Source organism: Mchenga conophoros, linkage group LG1 (assembly GCF_057382185.1).
Source record: "Mchenga conophoros isolate Kocher_MC1m ecotype Shallow Benthic linkage group LG1, M_conophoros_male_GT1.1, whole genome shotgun sequence".
Classification (NCBI taxonomy): Eukaryota; Metazoa; Chordata; class Actinopteri; order Cichliformes; family Cichlidae; genus Mchenga; species Mchenga conophoros.
Genome location: NC_140526.1, coordinates 36,351,179 through 36,369,974, shown reverse-complemented (window position 1 = coordinate 36,369,974; position 18,796 = coordinate 36,351,179). Strand labels below are relative to the sequence as shown.

Genomic DNA, 18,796 nt, shown 5'->3' with positions numbered 1-18,796 from the left:
TTTGCACTGAAGCATCACGAGGGACTGATGGTGATATTCACCGCTTTTGAGGTGGCCAAGATGAACCTGTGAAAATCAATACAACAAAATTAAAGCCATGACATTTCCTGTTGCCACTAGGTGGCGCTGTCCGTATTTCCGACAATGGGCACATCAATCTGTTCAGGGCGGGTCTGAGATCATGCCTGTAAAGTCTGGTACTGATCAGACTGGATTTCATTGAGTTATACTAATTTGTTTCTTCATGGCGTGACATCAAAGTTCGCCATGCTGCTGGGGTCACACCCTTTCGCGAAAACTCACAGTTTTCACTGTAACCCAAGACCAACTCCTTAAGGCTTTCCTGGAGAAATTTGAGGCTGCAGATGTCACCCATCACTATACTGTACCCCAAAGTGTAAAACATGACATTTCCTGTTCCCACTAGGTGGCGCTGTCCTTGACGTCAAATATGGCAGTTGAAATATGTTCAGGGGTGGAGCCTTATCATATGTGTTCACTTTGGTCAAGGTCAGAAGATGTATGACAAAATGAGAGGCAATAAGATTTTCATGGCGAGTCATCGAAATTCGCCATGGCGCCACGGCCTCATAGTATTGTGAAAACTCAAAAGCTCCGCAATTTAACATGGCACAAGGGTGTAGTTGACACTGACCAAATATGAAGCTTATACGACCAAATCCCAAGGAGGAGTTCGTTAAAGTTCGAGGCATGGAAATGGCAAAATTAGAGCCAAAATGTCACCTTCACTTCCAAATGGCGGACTTCCTGTTGGGTTTGCGTCAATGGGCCCATAGACTTTTTTGTTCGTCTTGGCATGATACACATGTGTGCCAAATTTCATACATGTAGCTGAAACGATGTGGTCGTAGGGCTGCATTTAACAAGGCATAGGTGGCGCTCTAGAGCCATTTCCCAGTGCTCATATGTAAAACCATTAAAATACAAAATTTTTCACCAGACCTGGCATGTGTGCAAAATTTCATGAGTTTTTGAGCATGTTTAGGCCCTCAAAAAGGCCCTTGTTTGGGGTGAATAATAATAATAATAATAATAATAATAATAATAATAATAATAAGAAACGGAGCAGATACAATAGGGCCTTCGCACTCTCAGTGCTCGGGCCCTAATAATAAGAAACGGAGCAGATACAATAGGGCCTTCGCACTCTCAGTGCTCGGGCCCTAATAATAATAAACAGAGCAATTACAATAGGGCCTTCGCACTGTCAGTGCTCGGGCCCTAATAATAATAATAATAAGAAACGGAGCAGATACAATAGGGCCTTCGCACTCTCGGTGCTCGGGCCCTAATAATTACACAGGCTAACTCTAGAAAACAGACCACAAGAAATACTTAGAGCTCCTGTCTTCAGATCACACAGGTCACTATTCCTGAATGAAAGATTATTCTCTCCCTCCAATGTGCTTCAACAATCAGAGAAAGAAGCTGTGACAGGTTCCTGTAACTCACAATAGAACAGGAAGAGCATCACCTTTGTAGCAGTCTTAAATTGACACAGCCAGGACACCTGGTCAAATTATAGAACATAATACAAAGCACTGCTCTCATCTGGTTATCACATAGCACATTGTGTGCGAGTCTCTGTGTGTGTATTCACTACCACTGGAGTGCAGTAAGTGTAAAGTATGTCTTTTCCTCTCTGGTGCTTATTTATTTATACTGCTTAATGTTTTAAACAGTAGCTGATGTGAGTATGGGTGTATGTGCTTAAAGCGGGAAGCACCTGCCCGACTGTTGGTGTGTGTTTGCGTTTGTGCATGTGTCTGTGTGGGCGTGTGTGCGCTGTGACTCCTTTCCTCGGAAAAAGGAAAAGCATCATTGTGATTACTTCAGATGCAGACATCCTGCTTCATCGGCTTAATCAGAGAAGAGCAAAGCTCACATTGTCTGACATTATTTCACAGTCACGCTGACCCTCAATTAAAAAGTGTGCCAAGTAAAGAAAACCAAGTGGTGGCAGGACTGTAAGGTGCTCCTCGACCTCATTACAAGTTCAATTTATTCTTTATTCGGACAATTATTTTGGTAAAGACTAGTTTGTGATGATTTCTGTCCCCAGCAGTGGGGGAAATTTGGAAATAGAACGGCTGCTGTATGAATGGGAGACAATTCCTTGCCATCCTTTACTCCAACCCCCCTCCATTCACACTTCCTCTCAAGTCTTGCCCAACATGTATTAATTGGATATAGGTCTGGAGGAAGCAGGCTGGCGGCTGAAAGCAGGGCAAGTGATTTTTTAGTCTACCTGTAGATGTGTACGTAGCACTACAGTGTTGGGGAGGCTCTGAATGTGGCAGCCGCAGCTATGCTGGGAATGTGAGCCTCTGCTCTGCCAGGACTGGACTGGAGAAGCCCACAACTCTATTTAAGGAAATGGCAGTGAGGGGCCCATCAGCCGCTCTCTTTGCCTCTTCGTTTCTGTCTTTTCCGCTGGTCAATGCCACATTTCTTTCCTTATACAATTATTTTCCTTTGTGCAAGAAAGGTTTGTATGCATACCTACTTGGAAGAAGTAGCACACATTTACACACACGCAGACAAGTGTATGTACCAACCACTCACTGGTGGTGGGTGGGTAATTGTTTCCGGTACATTTGTGACCTTAATAGGGATGCAGCTTTGTAAAGTGCTTTAGTGCTGTGGTCTGTTAAACAACAGTGTACTTGCAGAGGGGGAAAAAAGCCACCAGTTAAAGAAAGGTATTAAAGCTTAAAGGTTCTAAGCTGCAGTCACTGAAGGCAAAACTGAATGCACAGAAAACCTCAAACAAGCAGCAGGTGATAGTGGCTGCAGTAAAGCAAAGTATCTCAAGGGAAGAAGCCCAACATTTAGTGAGGTCCATGGGTTGTAGACTTCAGTTGGTGATTGATTTTCCTTTAAGTATTTTAAACAATCCTGATGTTTAAAATTGGCAGTTTGTTCAATTACTTCTAAACCTTTGAAAATGGGGCACTGTGCATGAAAATGCTAAACATTTATTGGAAAACCCATGTGAAAACTTAAAGTTTGCACTTTCTTTGGATACTATTTAGCATTCTGCCCTCAGGTTTATTGCTGACAACATATATTACAATCATCTTTGCATTTTATATGGAAAAGTTGTGTTGTATTCACTTGGTTGAAATATCAAAGGATGAGCACAGGTATAATTAACGTCACTGAAGGCTCAATTCCATTTAAATGACTCAGATCCAAGGTTTTATACTTGATGCACTGGATTGCTGGAGTGCCTTCCTGGGCTACGCAGTGGGACAGGACCATTATTAATGAAGCCGTTTCAAAAGGTTTTTCCTATTAGGATGAGTCAAAGTGAGTTTACCGTGACACCTGGACTGAGGTTGCAAATCTGGGAGATACAGCTTCCTGGAGGAATCTGGTTTGGGTGAGGTCATTTCCACCCACCAGAGACTTAAAAAGTCCTGTTGTATGGCCGTCACAGCAACTGTTGCCATGGTGGGCTCTCATGGCGACGGATTCTGCTGATGTCACTCACTTGCTGTGTCTCCACTGTCATCGTCCATTCATGTGAGGACAGAAAGGACAATCAGAGACACAGCTGAGACCGGAGTGGAGTAACACACTCAACTGCCCCTGGCTAGAAAACTAAAAATGTCTCTGGCAGCAATCACATATTAAGTTGTCTATGCCTTTCATTAATGCTGTTTTATGAGTAAGAGGAATTATTATGTTAAACCCCCCCCCCCCCCCCCCCCCCAAAAAAAAACCTCTCAATCTAATGCTTATATCACAATGCTTACATTGCCTCATCACACATCTTTTTTTTTTTCCCCTGTGGTAATAATTTGTCAAACACCACTTGACACCACATTGATTCACACACTGTGTATAGGTTTAAATTACTTATCTGGTACAAATAGAAAATTCGAAAAGTTCAAACTGTAAATAGACTGAAACCACTTAAGGTTTGCCAATCTAACAGATGAACTCTAAACAATAACCTTTTTCCTCATAGTAGTGCATCTCTTAAGTTTGCAAGGTTGGATTACCTTTGCCATACATGAGATTGCTGCTTGCTGAGTACTATGTCTGCAATGAACAGACATAGTAATCAAATTTTGCCATTGTACTTTAATGAATTCAGTTTGAGGAGTCACAAGGACGTGAGTCAATATACACACAAGTACAAAGCAATCTAACTACACGTCCTATCTTATACATCTGACCCACGTTAACTCATGGACTGAACATACACACACACACACACACACACACACACACACACACACACACACACACACAATGGACAACTGTACCCTCAAACACACAATAATAACATGGAGTGAACCACCACTCACAACCACTAGCACTTTATATAGCCTCTGTAGAAATTATCCACACCCTCACTTACCTTAACTGCACTACTGTATAGCCCTGTGTAAACAATCATTCTGTACATACGATAATTTTTAACCCTACAACTGTTTACAACTTGCATAGTTCCCATTTCTGTATAGCTGTATATCTCAGATTCCTGTAAAGTTATTTATTTCATATTCTGTATAGTTTTTCATATTTATATCCTGTCCATATCCTGTACATAGCTTGTACTCACTACAGCCTGTACATACTTATAGTTATAGAATATTCACAACATACTTCATACCGTGTACATTATAACATAATAGACCCATTTCTGTAATATACTTACATATCTATATTATTGCTAATATATATTGTAATATATCTATATCACTAAGCACTTCTGGATGGATGCAAACTGCATTTCGTTGCCCTGTACCTGTGCATGTGCAATGACAATAAAGTTGAATTCTATTCTATTCTAAATGTGTATACTTAAACCTGCATACAATGATTATTTCCGCACAATTTATTAGTGCAAGAACTGGTAAATCTAAGTTTTGGAGTAGAGCGGTGATGAGCTGTTCTTTTATTTAGAAAAAGAAACACCTGCTTTATTTCAAATAAATAAATAAATATTCTCTATCTAGTATGTACTGCTTTGATAAGGTTAATTAAACCTTCCAAAGTCAAGAGATATGATTCCTTGACTAATCTAAGAATATTTTTTCCTCTGAAATATAACCCTTTAATCTCAGAGAATATTACATGTCTAAAGAAGTACTGATGCAGTATTTTTCTTTAGGTGTTTTTGTAAGCATCAACAAGAGTTGCTACATTTTAGGGCATGAATGAATTTATCTGAATCTATACCTTTTGTTTTTAACAGGAAAGAAAGTTCAGATGTTTCTAAGGAGAGTAAGAAACTTAACAACTAGAGCTACAACTGCTGTTAAAATGTAGAGTGAATTAACTGCACATATACCTTATACAAACACCTTGTAATTATTAGATAAACTAGTTAATACAGTGGGACAGTGTACAGTCTAAAAGCCAGTCAGTACACTTGAGACTGGGTGGCTCCCAACCTTAAACAGCCTCCATTAGAGCAGGGCGATATGACCAAAAATATTTATCACGATATACATTTTGCTACTAAAAGTAGATGACTTTCATTGCCCCTGTTGTCATTTGTGCCCTTGATGTTGGAATGCTTTCAGAAAATGTTTTGTTGGATGCGCTAACAAATTGACTGAGTGATTGATTGTTTGAGTGATATATCAACTAGGTCGTATGTTGAGTGTCTGTATGGGGCCTTAGGCCTGGATTGCTTGGGCGTATTTACTGTATGAGAATACTGTATTTTATATGTATTTCTATCTTTTATATCCTATCTATTATAGTTTTTAAGTATTTATCTTTCGTGATGTTGCACTGACCGGAGACATCTTTCAATTTCATTGTACTTGTGACAATGACAATAAAGAATATTCATTCATATTCATTCATATTCACATTTGAAAATTTGGGATAACGATATAACTGACGATATAATTGACACTAGACAAAATACTTTACAACTCCATAACTTTATTACTGCAAAAAAAAAAAACAAAAAAAAAAAAACAACCCCAAAACATCAATGTATTTTCACTTAAACAAGCAGCTGTTTATGTGCATTAAAGTTATATAAAAATTTAACAGTGCAAATTCCTTGCTGACAGTTTAACCAAAAGGCATTTCCAGTGGAAATTGGCTGACATATCCTCAGCATAACCATGTATAATATCCACAAAACTCAAAAGAGGTTATACACACACAATACGGTAATATTATGTTGAAGCACAGTACGTATCACTCCGCGAGGCTCCTGCCTACGATAGCCGTAATGCTCCGACAATCCATCAAGCGGTGCGGCTTCGTAGCTTAGCAAAGTCGTACTAAAACATTTGAAAGATTTTCAAGCGCCATGTACCACATAAAACCGTTTCAAGGTCAGTAAACACAACCAGAATTCATACATAAGGCACACGGGATTATAAGGGGCACTGTCGATTTTCAGAAAAATCAAAGCATTGATTTTAAGTGTGCCGTATTTTCCAAACAACACGGTAATAGCGACGGCCCGCTAGCATGCTCTGACTGAAGTTCGGTCCGAGTTCGGACATGAGAACCTGGAAGAGGTGTCTGAAAGGAGAATGCTAAAAAAGCTTCTTTCTATCATGGACAACCCCTGTCACCCCATGCATGCCCCCATGGTGGACCATCGGAGCAAACGCAGCAAAAGACTCATTGCCCCGAAATGCAGAACTGACCGCCACAATAAATCCTTTGTGCCGGTGGCTATAAGACTGTATAATTCTTCCTCACTCTGTAGGTGATTTTCCTGAGACTATTACCAATGTTACTCTGTTCCCTTTCAGACCGTGCAATATTACCCAACAGTACCTTATTGAATATTTGTTTCATCTCCCCATCATATGCTGCTACTCCCTTTATTCTATTGCACAATACTATGTCACTTTCTAGAATCGCCTGCACTGATAATCAAGTTATTTATTCTCCAGGATATAGTTATATATATTACTTTGTTAGTTATTTGATACTATGTCTTGCACTATCCTACTGTATATTACTGTATACTACTATTCTTATTGTATATCTTATTCATCTGTTCCTCTGTCTCTCCTGCTGCTTTGAGCATGTACATGACTAAAGAATTTCCCTCGGGATAAATAAAGTTATTCTTATTCTTATTTAACCATCATTCTTAGCTAAGGTGGAAGTTAACTGCTCTAATTTCTTATGTGAACATGTGCAGGCAAAGGGGAAAATGTAAGCACTGATATCATGATCAGTTTGAATTTAAATCTAGAATTTAGGAGGACAGACTGTTTGTGGTAGATCTGCATGTGATCCCCAGCAGGGCATTTTAAATAAGCTAAATGGATCACGATTTAATTACACCACAGTTACACTGTATATACAGTTATGTGAAAAAGAAAGATTTCATAGACTCTGTGAAGTCCTGTGAAAAACTGAGTACACCCTTAATGATTCCATACAAACTAAGAGGAAAAGCAGCACACCAGAACAACTAGAAACATACTCAATAAGTACAGCGTGTTGGAAAAGGTTGCCGGGCAAAAGCCCATTTTCTCTGAAAAACAAAACAAAACTGGGTCATGGCAACACCTTGATTAAAGTCCAGACCTCAATCTGAGTGAAATGCTATGATGGGTCCTTTACAGAGCTGTGTATAAATGAATGCCTGCAAACCTCAATGAACTAAGACAATGTTTATTTGAAATTATTGCTATTAAAAGGTGGCTCTACATGTCATGTCTACATGGGGTGTAATTCTCAGGTTTTCCTGACCCAATTTAAAACCTGGCAAGAACTGGATAACATTTGTCCTGATATATAAAACCTTCAGACTGTATATACCACACACAGGCCACCTACCATTCCAAAAGGTTCAGCTGACAATGCATAACTTGTACTTTTATGCTACATAACATTTCAGGTTATTCATATTTTTAAATGACTGCATGACATCCCTCTCACACACACCAATTATGTTTCAGTCCACCTCATTGTTGCAACTTAGAGCCTTTATGAAGCGATCTGCTTGTTGCAATCACTTTGTTACTGATGCCTGGTCTCTCATGGACATACCTGGCTCTAGCTGCCTGTCGTGTTTACCATCCTGTCAAATATCGATCACCCTCATTGATAGTCATTTCCTTAACTTGACTGGAAGCCGAGAATCCCTCCTACTTTGTGTCAACGCTGTTTATTTCGCCTTCATTGTTTGAAGTTGCTGACTTTTATTGACTTTCTGTGGTCTCTGGTCACCACATCGTATCGCTGCTGCTTTGTTGCAGATTTTTTTTTCCAATCCAAAAAAGGATCAGAGACCTTGGTTCAGAGCATATTCTCTGCTTGGAGTGTGAGACATCTTCAACAGGTTTGGTGAGTAAGCATTCAAAAACACAAACAGTTGTTGTTAACTTTATTTCATAGTGTAATTGTACTAGGAAATATAGTAGAACTTGCAGGTTATTTAAACTTTATCATTTACAGAAGTTTGAATACCTGTCTTTAGACCAAAGTATATGTAAAAGTATTTATTTTCTAATCATCTAAGAAATGAATTCAGCACAAAACACTCAGCACTAACAGACTGGCTATTCAATCACATTCAACCACAATCAGAGCATGTGCTTTAGGTTTGGGCTAGATGAACATAGATACACATATGGCACAATAATCCAACATGTTACAGAAGGTGAAGCTAAGATATCAAAGATAGAAGCACGCATAGAAGGGTGAGTGAGAAACTAAACCTTGAGCCTTTATGAAGCCCTTAATTGCATAATCCCTGCTATCACTGACACTACATCTGCCTCCCTCATAGAAAATATCAACAGGCTGACATGTCTGCCCAGTGGCTAGTTTGCTAGTAGCAAACTAGCCACTGGAGTCTGTTTGGCAGTTGCAAATCCCCTTATTTTCACACACATATATACAGTAAAACGTAAACTATAAAAATACTAATTATACAAATAAACACACGCGCACACACACCCAACTGTACTCAAGCAACAAGGAAAAGCATTTGCTGTAGAGGTCTGGTGGAAAAGACTAATTTTATTTCCCCCTCTGGTCAATTTGGCAGGTTGTCTGTCCCCATTCCTGAGTTTCAGTACGAGTTCACAGAACACGCCGTCAACCTCCAGAAATAAACTGTTTGCTCATGCGTGGGTGCGATGAAATAGTTTGGCTCTCAAACCAGAGACAAGATTTTTCTCTCTCCCCTCTCCCTCTACAGACGTTCAAAAAGGCACAAAAGGCTGATGACAGAGCTTCTATGGGTGTGTATTAAAAAAGAAAATTCCACTTTTAAGTTTTATCTCTGTGGGAGACCGTATTTATAGATACTCATGTGGCAGAACAGGCCAGCTACATTAGGCTCAAATTAGATTGACATCCATGTTTTTTTTGTTTTTAAAATGTATGCTATAGCTCTTACAAACATTACTCATCATCTTCATCTTACTCAGGCATGTTTTTTTAGATCTCGTCAACAAACCCTGAAAGTCTTCTTCAAAAAAACCACAAAACTCCAAAACATCTTGGGCTGCTAAACGGTGTTGATCAACATATCTGTTCATTTCAACTGAGGCTGGAAGCCATAAGGTCTGTTAATATAAAGTTAATATTCAAAGTTAATAACATAACTTTAAAAGCCTTTGGAAAGCCATATCAGACAGAAAGCAGTGAATGGCAGCTGTAAATGGCAGCAGTATTCCTGATTCTTCATCTTCTCCCTTCTCTGCCCCACCCATCCCATCCTCTTCCTCTCTTGGGGGCAGGGATAGCTCAGTAGGTAAAGTGGTCGCCCCATGATCGGAAGGTCGGCGGTTCGAATCCACTTAACGGCTACCCTGAGGTACCCCTGAGCAAGGTACCGTCCCTACACACTGCTCCCCGGGCACCTGCTTAGTGGGCTGCCCACTGCTTCACTGAGTGAATGGGTCAAATGCAGAGAAAAACAAGTAATTTCCCCATGGGGATCAATAAAGTATCCATTATTATTATTATTATTCTTCCACACCATGGTGTACTTAGGAGACCTTAGCTCTAGTGAGAGTGGAATCACTTTTCTCTTTCCACTGTCTACCCGCCACACACACACACACACACACACACACACGGAAAGCCCATGTTCAACTCACACTGAGCTACTGACTCAAGTGTGCTCCTACGTGCCCACATTCCTAGACAGTATCCCCAACACCAGAACCGTTTACCGCCTCAGTCAGGAATGCTGATTTCCAGTACAGGTTTTCATCAGACCTAGTTTAGGCAGAGAGTGCAACAGGAATTCACTGAGTAATACTAGCCATTAAAAAAAATAAGAAATAAAAACGCAAACCCCCCCCGTCACTCACCTTCCAGACAGACTGACAGCGACTCTGCTTTCCCTCTCTCTACAATAACAGATACAAGGCTAATGCCAGAAGCCATATTTTGACCTACATTCAAACAGCTTTTTGAATTCAAATTCTTCACTGACGTTAAATCCCCTCATCCATTGTATAATTCTTACATTCTGCTGATCTAAGGCTCAAAGGTGTTAAGAAAAGTGCTTTTCCATTTGCTTCGCCTAATCGTTTCAAATTACCAAAAAGCCGCCAGAAACTCACGTCTCTTTCCATTTTGCACTTCTGCCATTCACAAACTAAACAGCAACTGAAAACTATCAAATGTAGGCATTTTTTCCATTTCGCTGGGAAGGTTCCTGTAATACTTTTACATCTTTTCTTTAATGGAAATTTAAATTCATATCCATACTACAACTCTGAGCATTTACATCCCTCCAAATCTAACACAGGTAAACACAATGGCATGACCATCTAACCAATGTTCTACTCAGTCAGAGAGAGTAGGGCTGGGACATGATCACCCATGTGACTTCTTAGAGTACTGTATATGCCGCTGTGGTTGGTTGGCTGTAGCAGGAACAGGTTTGAAAATCTCTGAGCTTTCACATACCTGATTTCAAGCTTGACTGGACTGATCAGCTCTCTATACCCATCTTAGATAATGCTACATTAAAATTCAGAAAATAACAGAACACAGAAATTATTAAACACCTTTCATTCTTCTCGCAGCTGGTTACAAAAACAGCACAAACTGTACATTTGGATCTCCAAATAGTGCATAGAAGCTCACGGTGAAATCATTTATTTTGATAGGACTTGACTGTGACTTGACTGTGTTTGGCTGAGATTTTTTGATTGACATTGCCTTCCACACATATGAATGAATTTTCGTCTCTCCTTCAAAGATAATATATGAAAACTGTTTAAAAAAAAAAAACAAAAAAAAACAAAAAACAAAAAAAAAAAAAAAAACGGTGTCCATTGCTAACTCCCTTTACATTAATTTTAACATGTGCAACAGTTTTTCTCCAGTTCCTTAAAAACAGTTCAGCTTAATAATCACAGATCACAAAGAGTGAGAACCTCACAGGTGTTTTTAAAAAACAAACAAACAAACCCCTACAGGGTATTTTATCTTGCAAACTGTAAATAAAGTGGTTAACTTTCCATTACACTTAACAGCTACTTTACATGTGCCATCACTGTGGTTACTATAGTCTGTGCTGTACTGTTCTGCTCAACCTTCAAATCGCATTCATTTTGAGCAGTAAGAAAACAACCAGTGCAAAAGCATTAAAAAAAAAAAAAAAAAACCAAAACAAAGACGGACTCCAAAACAAAGGAACTGCATATAAATACAGTGTCACCAAGTGCTGGCTGCTGCAACTCATCTCAAGTACAGAGTTCTACTTCTGTCCACCTCTCCAACACAGCTGCTGCTTGTATGTTCTCAATCCCTGGCAGCCTCCTTCCAGCTCAAACAGCCGTGCAGGCCAGGTCAGCAATACACCACACCACACAAAAATGAAGCTAGTCATTCAGAACACCAGGCCCACTGTCCTGCCCTAACCCCACCTCTTACACGACCCCTACACATGTGTGCATATGTCATCCTTCAGATAGCGCTCTGCACACTATTCAAGTCCTCTCAACTTAATCCAATATTGTCCCTCTTGAGGTTGCCTCAAAAGAAGTTTTGTTCTCTTTAGGAGGGGAGGAAAAACAGGAAGTTACATTCTTTCCTAATCACAACAAAAATGCAGCTGGCTGCTTATTAGCAGACAGCTAATAAAAACAGTAAAACCAGTATTCCAAATTCCCCTATGATTTCTGCACCAAAAGCCATCAAAGTTGCAAGGTGAAGTGATAAGAATGATTTGAATTGGCACTTCACTTGTTGTCTTTAAGCTTGACTTGAAAACTCAGTGGATGCAGGACTCCTTTTACACATCTGTGCTGGACTGTTAAAGTAAAAAGAGGCTGAGAAACACAAAAACCCTATAAAGTAACCAAAACCAGAGCGTGATAAAATCATGTTAATCCAATAACAAAGAGGAATAAATCATAAATCACATGTGATGCAATTCTGCAGGTCTCAGCGATCCCACTGACTGGGGCCACATCTCAAGTCACTTCCAGGGTCCCGAAAAAAGCCTGCCTCTGAGCCGCTTGGAGAAGTAGGTCACTGAGGATTCCATTCAGTTGTACAGCGCTTTCCAAATAGTTGCGCTTTTCCACTCAGCCCAAGACCTCCAGCTGTATGTTAACTAGGGCTGCCACAAACGATTATTTTGATAGTCGACTAGTCACCGATTATTTTTGCGATTAGTCGACTAATCAGATCATCATCCATTGGACATACAGCGTACAGCTTATTGCACCAGCAGCATCTGGTCTTATATAACTATCATTAGCTTACAGCTTGAAGTGTTTGTGCTAACTAAAAATAAAGACAAGATGGTAGTTTATTAATTTTTAATGAAATTTGCAGATTGTTTCGGTGAAGTTTAATAAACTCCTTGCTTTCTAAAATATAACAGGACACCGGAGTATATTCTCCAGCGTCTCACACTTCTGATAATCAGCTGTCTGCTTGACAGTTTTAGCTGTGCAAAAACTATAACTTTAATCTCAGCCAAACCGATTTACTCAGGAACAAATAAAATACTAAAGAAAGCCAAACAATAACATTTTTAAGTTATCTAAGTGACTTATATATATGTTTAACCTGACTAGCGAAAGAAGGCGGTGGGTTTGAAAACGATTTGCCGGGAGTCCGGTGTTCTCACGGCTCTAGTTAGCCTTGCCCCCGCCTAGCTAACGAGCTAGTGGGTAACAGACGTCTCCGAAAACGTCGGAGCGCTTTTGACAATATGTGGTGTCTTGATAAACTGAGCAGATATTTGAGGTTTACACAGCTACATTCAAGCCTGAAAATATGTTAAACGTTTATTTTGTGACCCAGAAAGAATAATAAGAGTAAAGTTAAAACTAACTAGCTGCTGCCATTGTTGACAACTGCGCTGGGCTGCGCTATGAATTCTGGGACACAGCTTCTTCTTCTTCGGGGTTTAACGGCAGCTGGCATCCTTGTACATGCAGTGCTGCCATCTTCTGTTTCAGTCCGTTATTACACTCTTAAATCCTACTACCGGTACTCCTGCGTCCTTTGTGATCTTACAAAGCTTCAAACGATGCGTCGACTATTAAATTAGTCGTCGACGATTTTAATAGTCGACATAATCGTGACTAGTCGACTAATCGTGGCAGCCCTAATGTTAACCCTTTAAGTGCCTGCAGGTCTCATTTCTGTATCAGCATAAAATCCCACTGTCCTGATTCACAAGCAGTCGGTAATTAGTGTTTTGACTCAGAAGTTTTGACTCAGTTTAGGATTAGTGAATTTGCTTTTTATCCTGCCCACACTGTATGTATATAATAGCTTGTTTTAATTTCAAAAGTGTACTCTGTGTTTTAGTCAAATCCATGAAGGGGGAAAAAAAAGATCTCACAGAACTATGTGCTAAAACTCTTTTGGGGAAGCAGCTTTTAAGTCACTGAAAACAACTTTAAAACTGAGAAACTCAAAAACCAATAAACTGCCCATACAAACTCAGAAAAAAACAAAACAAACAAACAAAAAGAAAACAGCTAACTGATCTATCAGCCTTACCCTAGTACATAAGCACTCAAACAAGCTACCACAACATACCAGAGGGATCATGTAACCAGACAATCTTCCCAGTCTCCCTCTTTTCAGCTGCATGTGCTCTGACGCTAGGTCCACAGAGCTGAAATGGGCCACGGATTTCATGTTACCAAGCTGAATCAGCAGATTAGAAATGGCCACAAGATGATCGAGGTGTGACAAAACTGAGGGGCACGACGTCAAATTCCAGGATTTACAGAAGTTAGAAACTCATTTAATAACTTTAAAATTATTCCAGTGAACTAGAGGTGCAAACTGAACACGCAGAGCTGACGTATATCAAATTGATAACTTCTAACTATTCAGAATACTCTGATTCAGACCAAGGACTTTGTCAAGAAAGAAACTCCAAATTATCCAATTTTCCCAAGTCATTCCACAATAGTATGATATGTTTTCTTAATAAAAACATCATTACCTTTAATGTTGACCGGAAAAGGGGTGAAAAATGATCTGTTTTGATAGAAATCTAAATAAAATGCAGCTGTTCTGACATGTTCTATACTAATAACTACAAACTTACTCCAACTGATCAGTTTAAAAGCATTACGAAAATTCTAGGAGACTTTACTTGAGTTACTATTCAAATGTGTGTGCTTCTGTAAATGTAGCAAAACCACAGAGTTACTTCACTTTGTAAATTCCTGACCTGATGACACTGAGATAAACAGACTCCGTTTTGAATCACCAAACCTGAACAGTGCAATTGTCCCTGATCTGTCTAAGACATAGGTGTCAAACTCTGGCCTGCAGCCTAATTACATTTGGCCCGCGAAGCCATACCAAATTACTATTAGAGCTGGCCTACTGGTATTATACAGCTAATATATATATTGTTTAGTATTAAGCTTTGCTTGTTCCATATTCAGTTTTTCAGCAAAACGTGTTTGAGTCCATAAGAAAAGATTCATTCTTATATCTGGAGGAATAAATATATTTCAATAAATATTAACGTTAGCCCGCGACTTTGTTCCAGTTTTGAATTTTGGCCCACTGTGTATTTGAGTTTGACACCCCTGGTCTAAGATGTCAGTAAAATTGAGGAAATCCTTCTTACATTTATAGCAGGTGTGTGCCTCACTCTAAAGGAGACTTTGGTAACAATCAAACGAGTATTCTAAACATTTCTTTTAAAAAATTATTATTATTATTAGTATTAGTAGTAGTACAAATATTTGGGTACAGAGGCAGGTACCAACTCTCTTGAACTACTATAGATTATAATTAGGCAGAAGCTGAGCGAGAGGTTTGTGCGACTGGTAGACAATTACTCCACAGAAGATGCCATCTCTTCTGTGGTTCACACCACCCTCACCCACCTGGAGCAGAAGAATTCCTACGTCCGTTTGCTCTTCGTGGACTTCTCATCTGCTTTCAACACAATGATCCCACAGACACTTGTTGATAAATTACTGACTGTGGACTGAGCTCCTCTCTTTGTAACTGGTGTTCTGTGCTCCGGCATCAACGTGTGGCACGGAAATTGCACTGTGGCAGAGAGGAAAGCTCTACAGAGGGTGGTGAAGCCGCCCAACTGTCACAGACATATATAGCTCCAGATGCAGGAAGAGGGCAACCTGTATCATGAAGGACCCCACTCACCCAGCACACACACTCTTTGTCCCGATCCCCTCAGGCAGGAGGCTGAGGAGCATTAAATGCAAAACCACCAGACTGAGAAACAGCTTCATTCCAGAAGCTGTGAGACTTCTCAATGCATAAATGGTCAAGAACTGCTATTGTAGCACCTTAATCACTACTGACACTGTCACTTTATCAATGCTGGTCATCATGCACTTTGCTGCTAAAGTATTTATTTATACCTACACTCTATATCCATACTGGTACTCGGGTTGTTGCACTCTAGTTATCATATTATTTATCATATTGTTTTATTACTTGTTATTCTGTTTGTTAGGAAAAAAAAAACAACAACCCAAAAAACCCCAAATATTTATGTATTACTTTTTAAGAAAAAAAAAAAACTCTGTTTCTTCATTATTTTGTTTCTTTTCGCTCCAGGACCGCGTGTACATAATTTTGTTCCACCTCATGTTAACATGTGATGCGAATGACAATAAAGCTCCTTGAATCCTTACTGCCCTGCCTAGTTACACAAATTAGGGCTGTGCGACAGGACCAAAATCTCATATCCCGATATAAGACAATTTATCATCCCGACAACGATATATATCACAAAAATTTTACATTTTCTGTAAATTCTGTGAATCTTGGGCAACTCGACTTGGGTTTAGTGTTTTGAGCTGGGCGTCATGAACCTGGAGTAGAATGTTTTGACCGATGCATGAAACTGCATTTTTAGACATAGGTTGTAACGGCCGCCATTTTCTTTGTGAGTATTTATTATACAACATGTTTCCCTCTCTCACACCGAGTATCTGTCGATACTGTTCACTAATCTGATATCAGTGCATACTGTGAGGAAGAAATTGGAGATGTTAACGCTGTTAACTAATGACACTTTGCTGCTAGCTTCCTCAATGTTACACTGGTTCTCCTGCAACCTGCTCCTATCACTGTCAAGTGCTGAAGTAAAGAAAAAACTGATCTGAAAAGACTGGTTCATAGATCCACACTCTGTCACCAATATGCGTTTTAGTTTTTTTAATCAGCGGTTCGGGGATTTGAACCTGCAACTGTTTATACACAGACTTATTAAAAATTTGGGATGTGACAATTCTCCAGATCAATGTTTTTTACTTCTACATCCATTTACCTCTGTTTTTGTATGGCTTTTATGTTTTGTTTTGTTGAGAAAAACAAAGAAATGAGAAATAAAATAAGTATCATCACTTGTTCTTAGCTGGGTCAGCTTCCATTAGATCTAGATGTTTTAACCAGGAATTAACAGCTCCACATGACCAACTAGGATAAGTCAGAGTCTCACAATACATAAAGACAGAGTCACAACACAATGCTGTGCACTTTTGTCACACCTCTAACAAATACCCGTATTTGGGGTAGCTCCTGTAGGGGTCTCCTGTCCATCGCTCACAGACATGGATGAAGATTACTTGAAAACTACACTGGCTGGTAAATATAACAGATCATAATGCTAAACTGGACTAATTTTAAGAAAATTAATCAAATGAAAAATTCTCCAGCCTCCTTTGTTAGGAATTCAACTGTCCTGTGAGAATAAATAAATAAAATCAACGTCTTGCTAGCTGTAAAATTAGGAGCCACACTGAACATAACTGACTTAAATATCACCACAAAGACCATAAGTCTATCTCGCATGATGGAGCACATTCTGAAAAGTAAAAAAATAAAAATAAAAGGAGGAACAGCTGATGAATTAGAAGACATCAGCCCTCCTCCATCGCCTCTGTCCTCATTTTGCTCTGATCTCTGACACTATAAACAAGCCTAACTTTGGGAGGGGTCGACCAAGAGAATTTCATAAACTGCACTTTGATGTCTCCAGTTTTACTCAATAATAACAAAGACCAGCTTGTATTAACCGAAGCCCCTGACTGTGGTACACCCTGATAGAAACTCTGTAATATCTGTGAGTATCACTTCAGGCAGGTTTGCTGTGATGGCCCAGTGTTACCGCATACAGCTGTTGCCATAGGTGCACGGAGACGCTTTCACTCTGCTGCTGCAGCAGCAGCAGCACCGCTTCATTCTATTTTTCATGAGCTCAGTCGGTTGCCAGGGTTTTAGTTTCCATGGCCACACTGCAGTCTGATGGAACAAAAACCAAACCAGAATGCACGCCCGCTCCCCAACACCTCAGTTGTCTTGGCCCAGTACCCGCCCAGGGACCATCATGGCAATAAAGGCTGGCACACTAACCGACTGCCATCACCAACCACCCGTGGTGCCAGCTGAGGTAACGTGTGCGAGTTCTCAACCTCCTCTCACTCTCATCTACTGACCAGCCACAGGGTGCAGCACAACACCATCAATGATTCAGCAATTTACCACTCCTGATGTATCTACAGGAACACCTCACACAGGAAGTTTATTCTAATGCCCTTGGGATGCCTGCACCATGATTGTCTAGTGTCTGTTACAAGATTGAGAACTACAATGGAACAATGGAAAAAACACATTTCGTTTTAAATAAGTGAAAAACCTGACCAGAAACAGCTAAACTGTCACAGTGACTGTGATAACTGCTGCATCAATGGATTCCAGCTCTGTAAGTGGAGAAGATGCATCACTCTTTCCTCTTCTGTAATAACTGCTGGCAACTCCCAGATTTCAGAAATATGCCTGAATAAATCGAAAAGCACAAAAATCTACTTTGGGTTAGGTTTTTTTTTTCCAATTTCGCAGTTCACTCCTTTATGATAAGAAGAGTGAAGTTGCTGAAGGAGAAGAGTGCAGTGTGAAGAACAAAAAAGTAATCGTAGTGTTTGTGAGTGCCTGTAAATGCATCTAACCAAGCATGTGGTAGTCCTACCTGGATTATTGGCCTCCCCCTCCAGGACCTGCAGCTCGGTGCACTCGGCAAGCGAGTGCTCCAGGCAGAGCTGCAAGAAGCGGGCCTGGGTTGGGCTCACCCTCTTCAGCAGGGACAGCAGGGCCACCGTCTGCTCGCACTCATTCCACCCCTTGAACCAGCTGGCCAACACACCCACTTGATCACGAAACATCATGGTCTGCAAGACGGGAGGGGGGGGTTGAAGGCTGGCGGATTGAAGCGTATCTGCTCTTAAGACTGAACGGTAGCTTTACAGCGGTTATTGGCGTCTCTGTTCAGCTGTGGCGCTGTGTTACCATTCTAAGCTTTTATATTATTATTATTATTATTATTAGT

At 40.0% G+C, this 18,796-nt stretch overlaps 1 protein-coding gene across 4 annotated transcripts in view; it reads right to left on the bottom strand.

Moving 5' to 3' along the window:
- The window catches only part of samd4a (sterile alpha motif domain containing 4A), an 84,504-nt gene that overhangs the window by 64,245 nt on the left and 1,463 nt on the right, over positions 1-18,796 (bottom strand). For 2 of the 4 annotated variants that reach the window (XM_085276445.1, XM_085276472.1), the window contains exon 2: positions 18,440-18,796. This exon is cut by the window's right edge and continues 256 nt beyond it. In XM_085276445.1, the coding sequence (XP_085132571.1) occupies positions 18,440-18,635 (196 nt within the window). In that variant the 5' untranslated portion in view covers positions 18,636-18,796. Of the gene's footprint in view, positions 1-3,343; positions 3,532-18,439 lie in introns of all 4 variants that reach the window. The other 2 variants (XM_085276464.1, XM_085276455.1) reach the window with 2 other exon arrangements.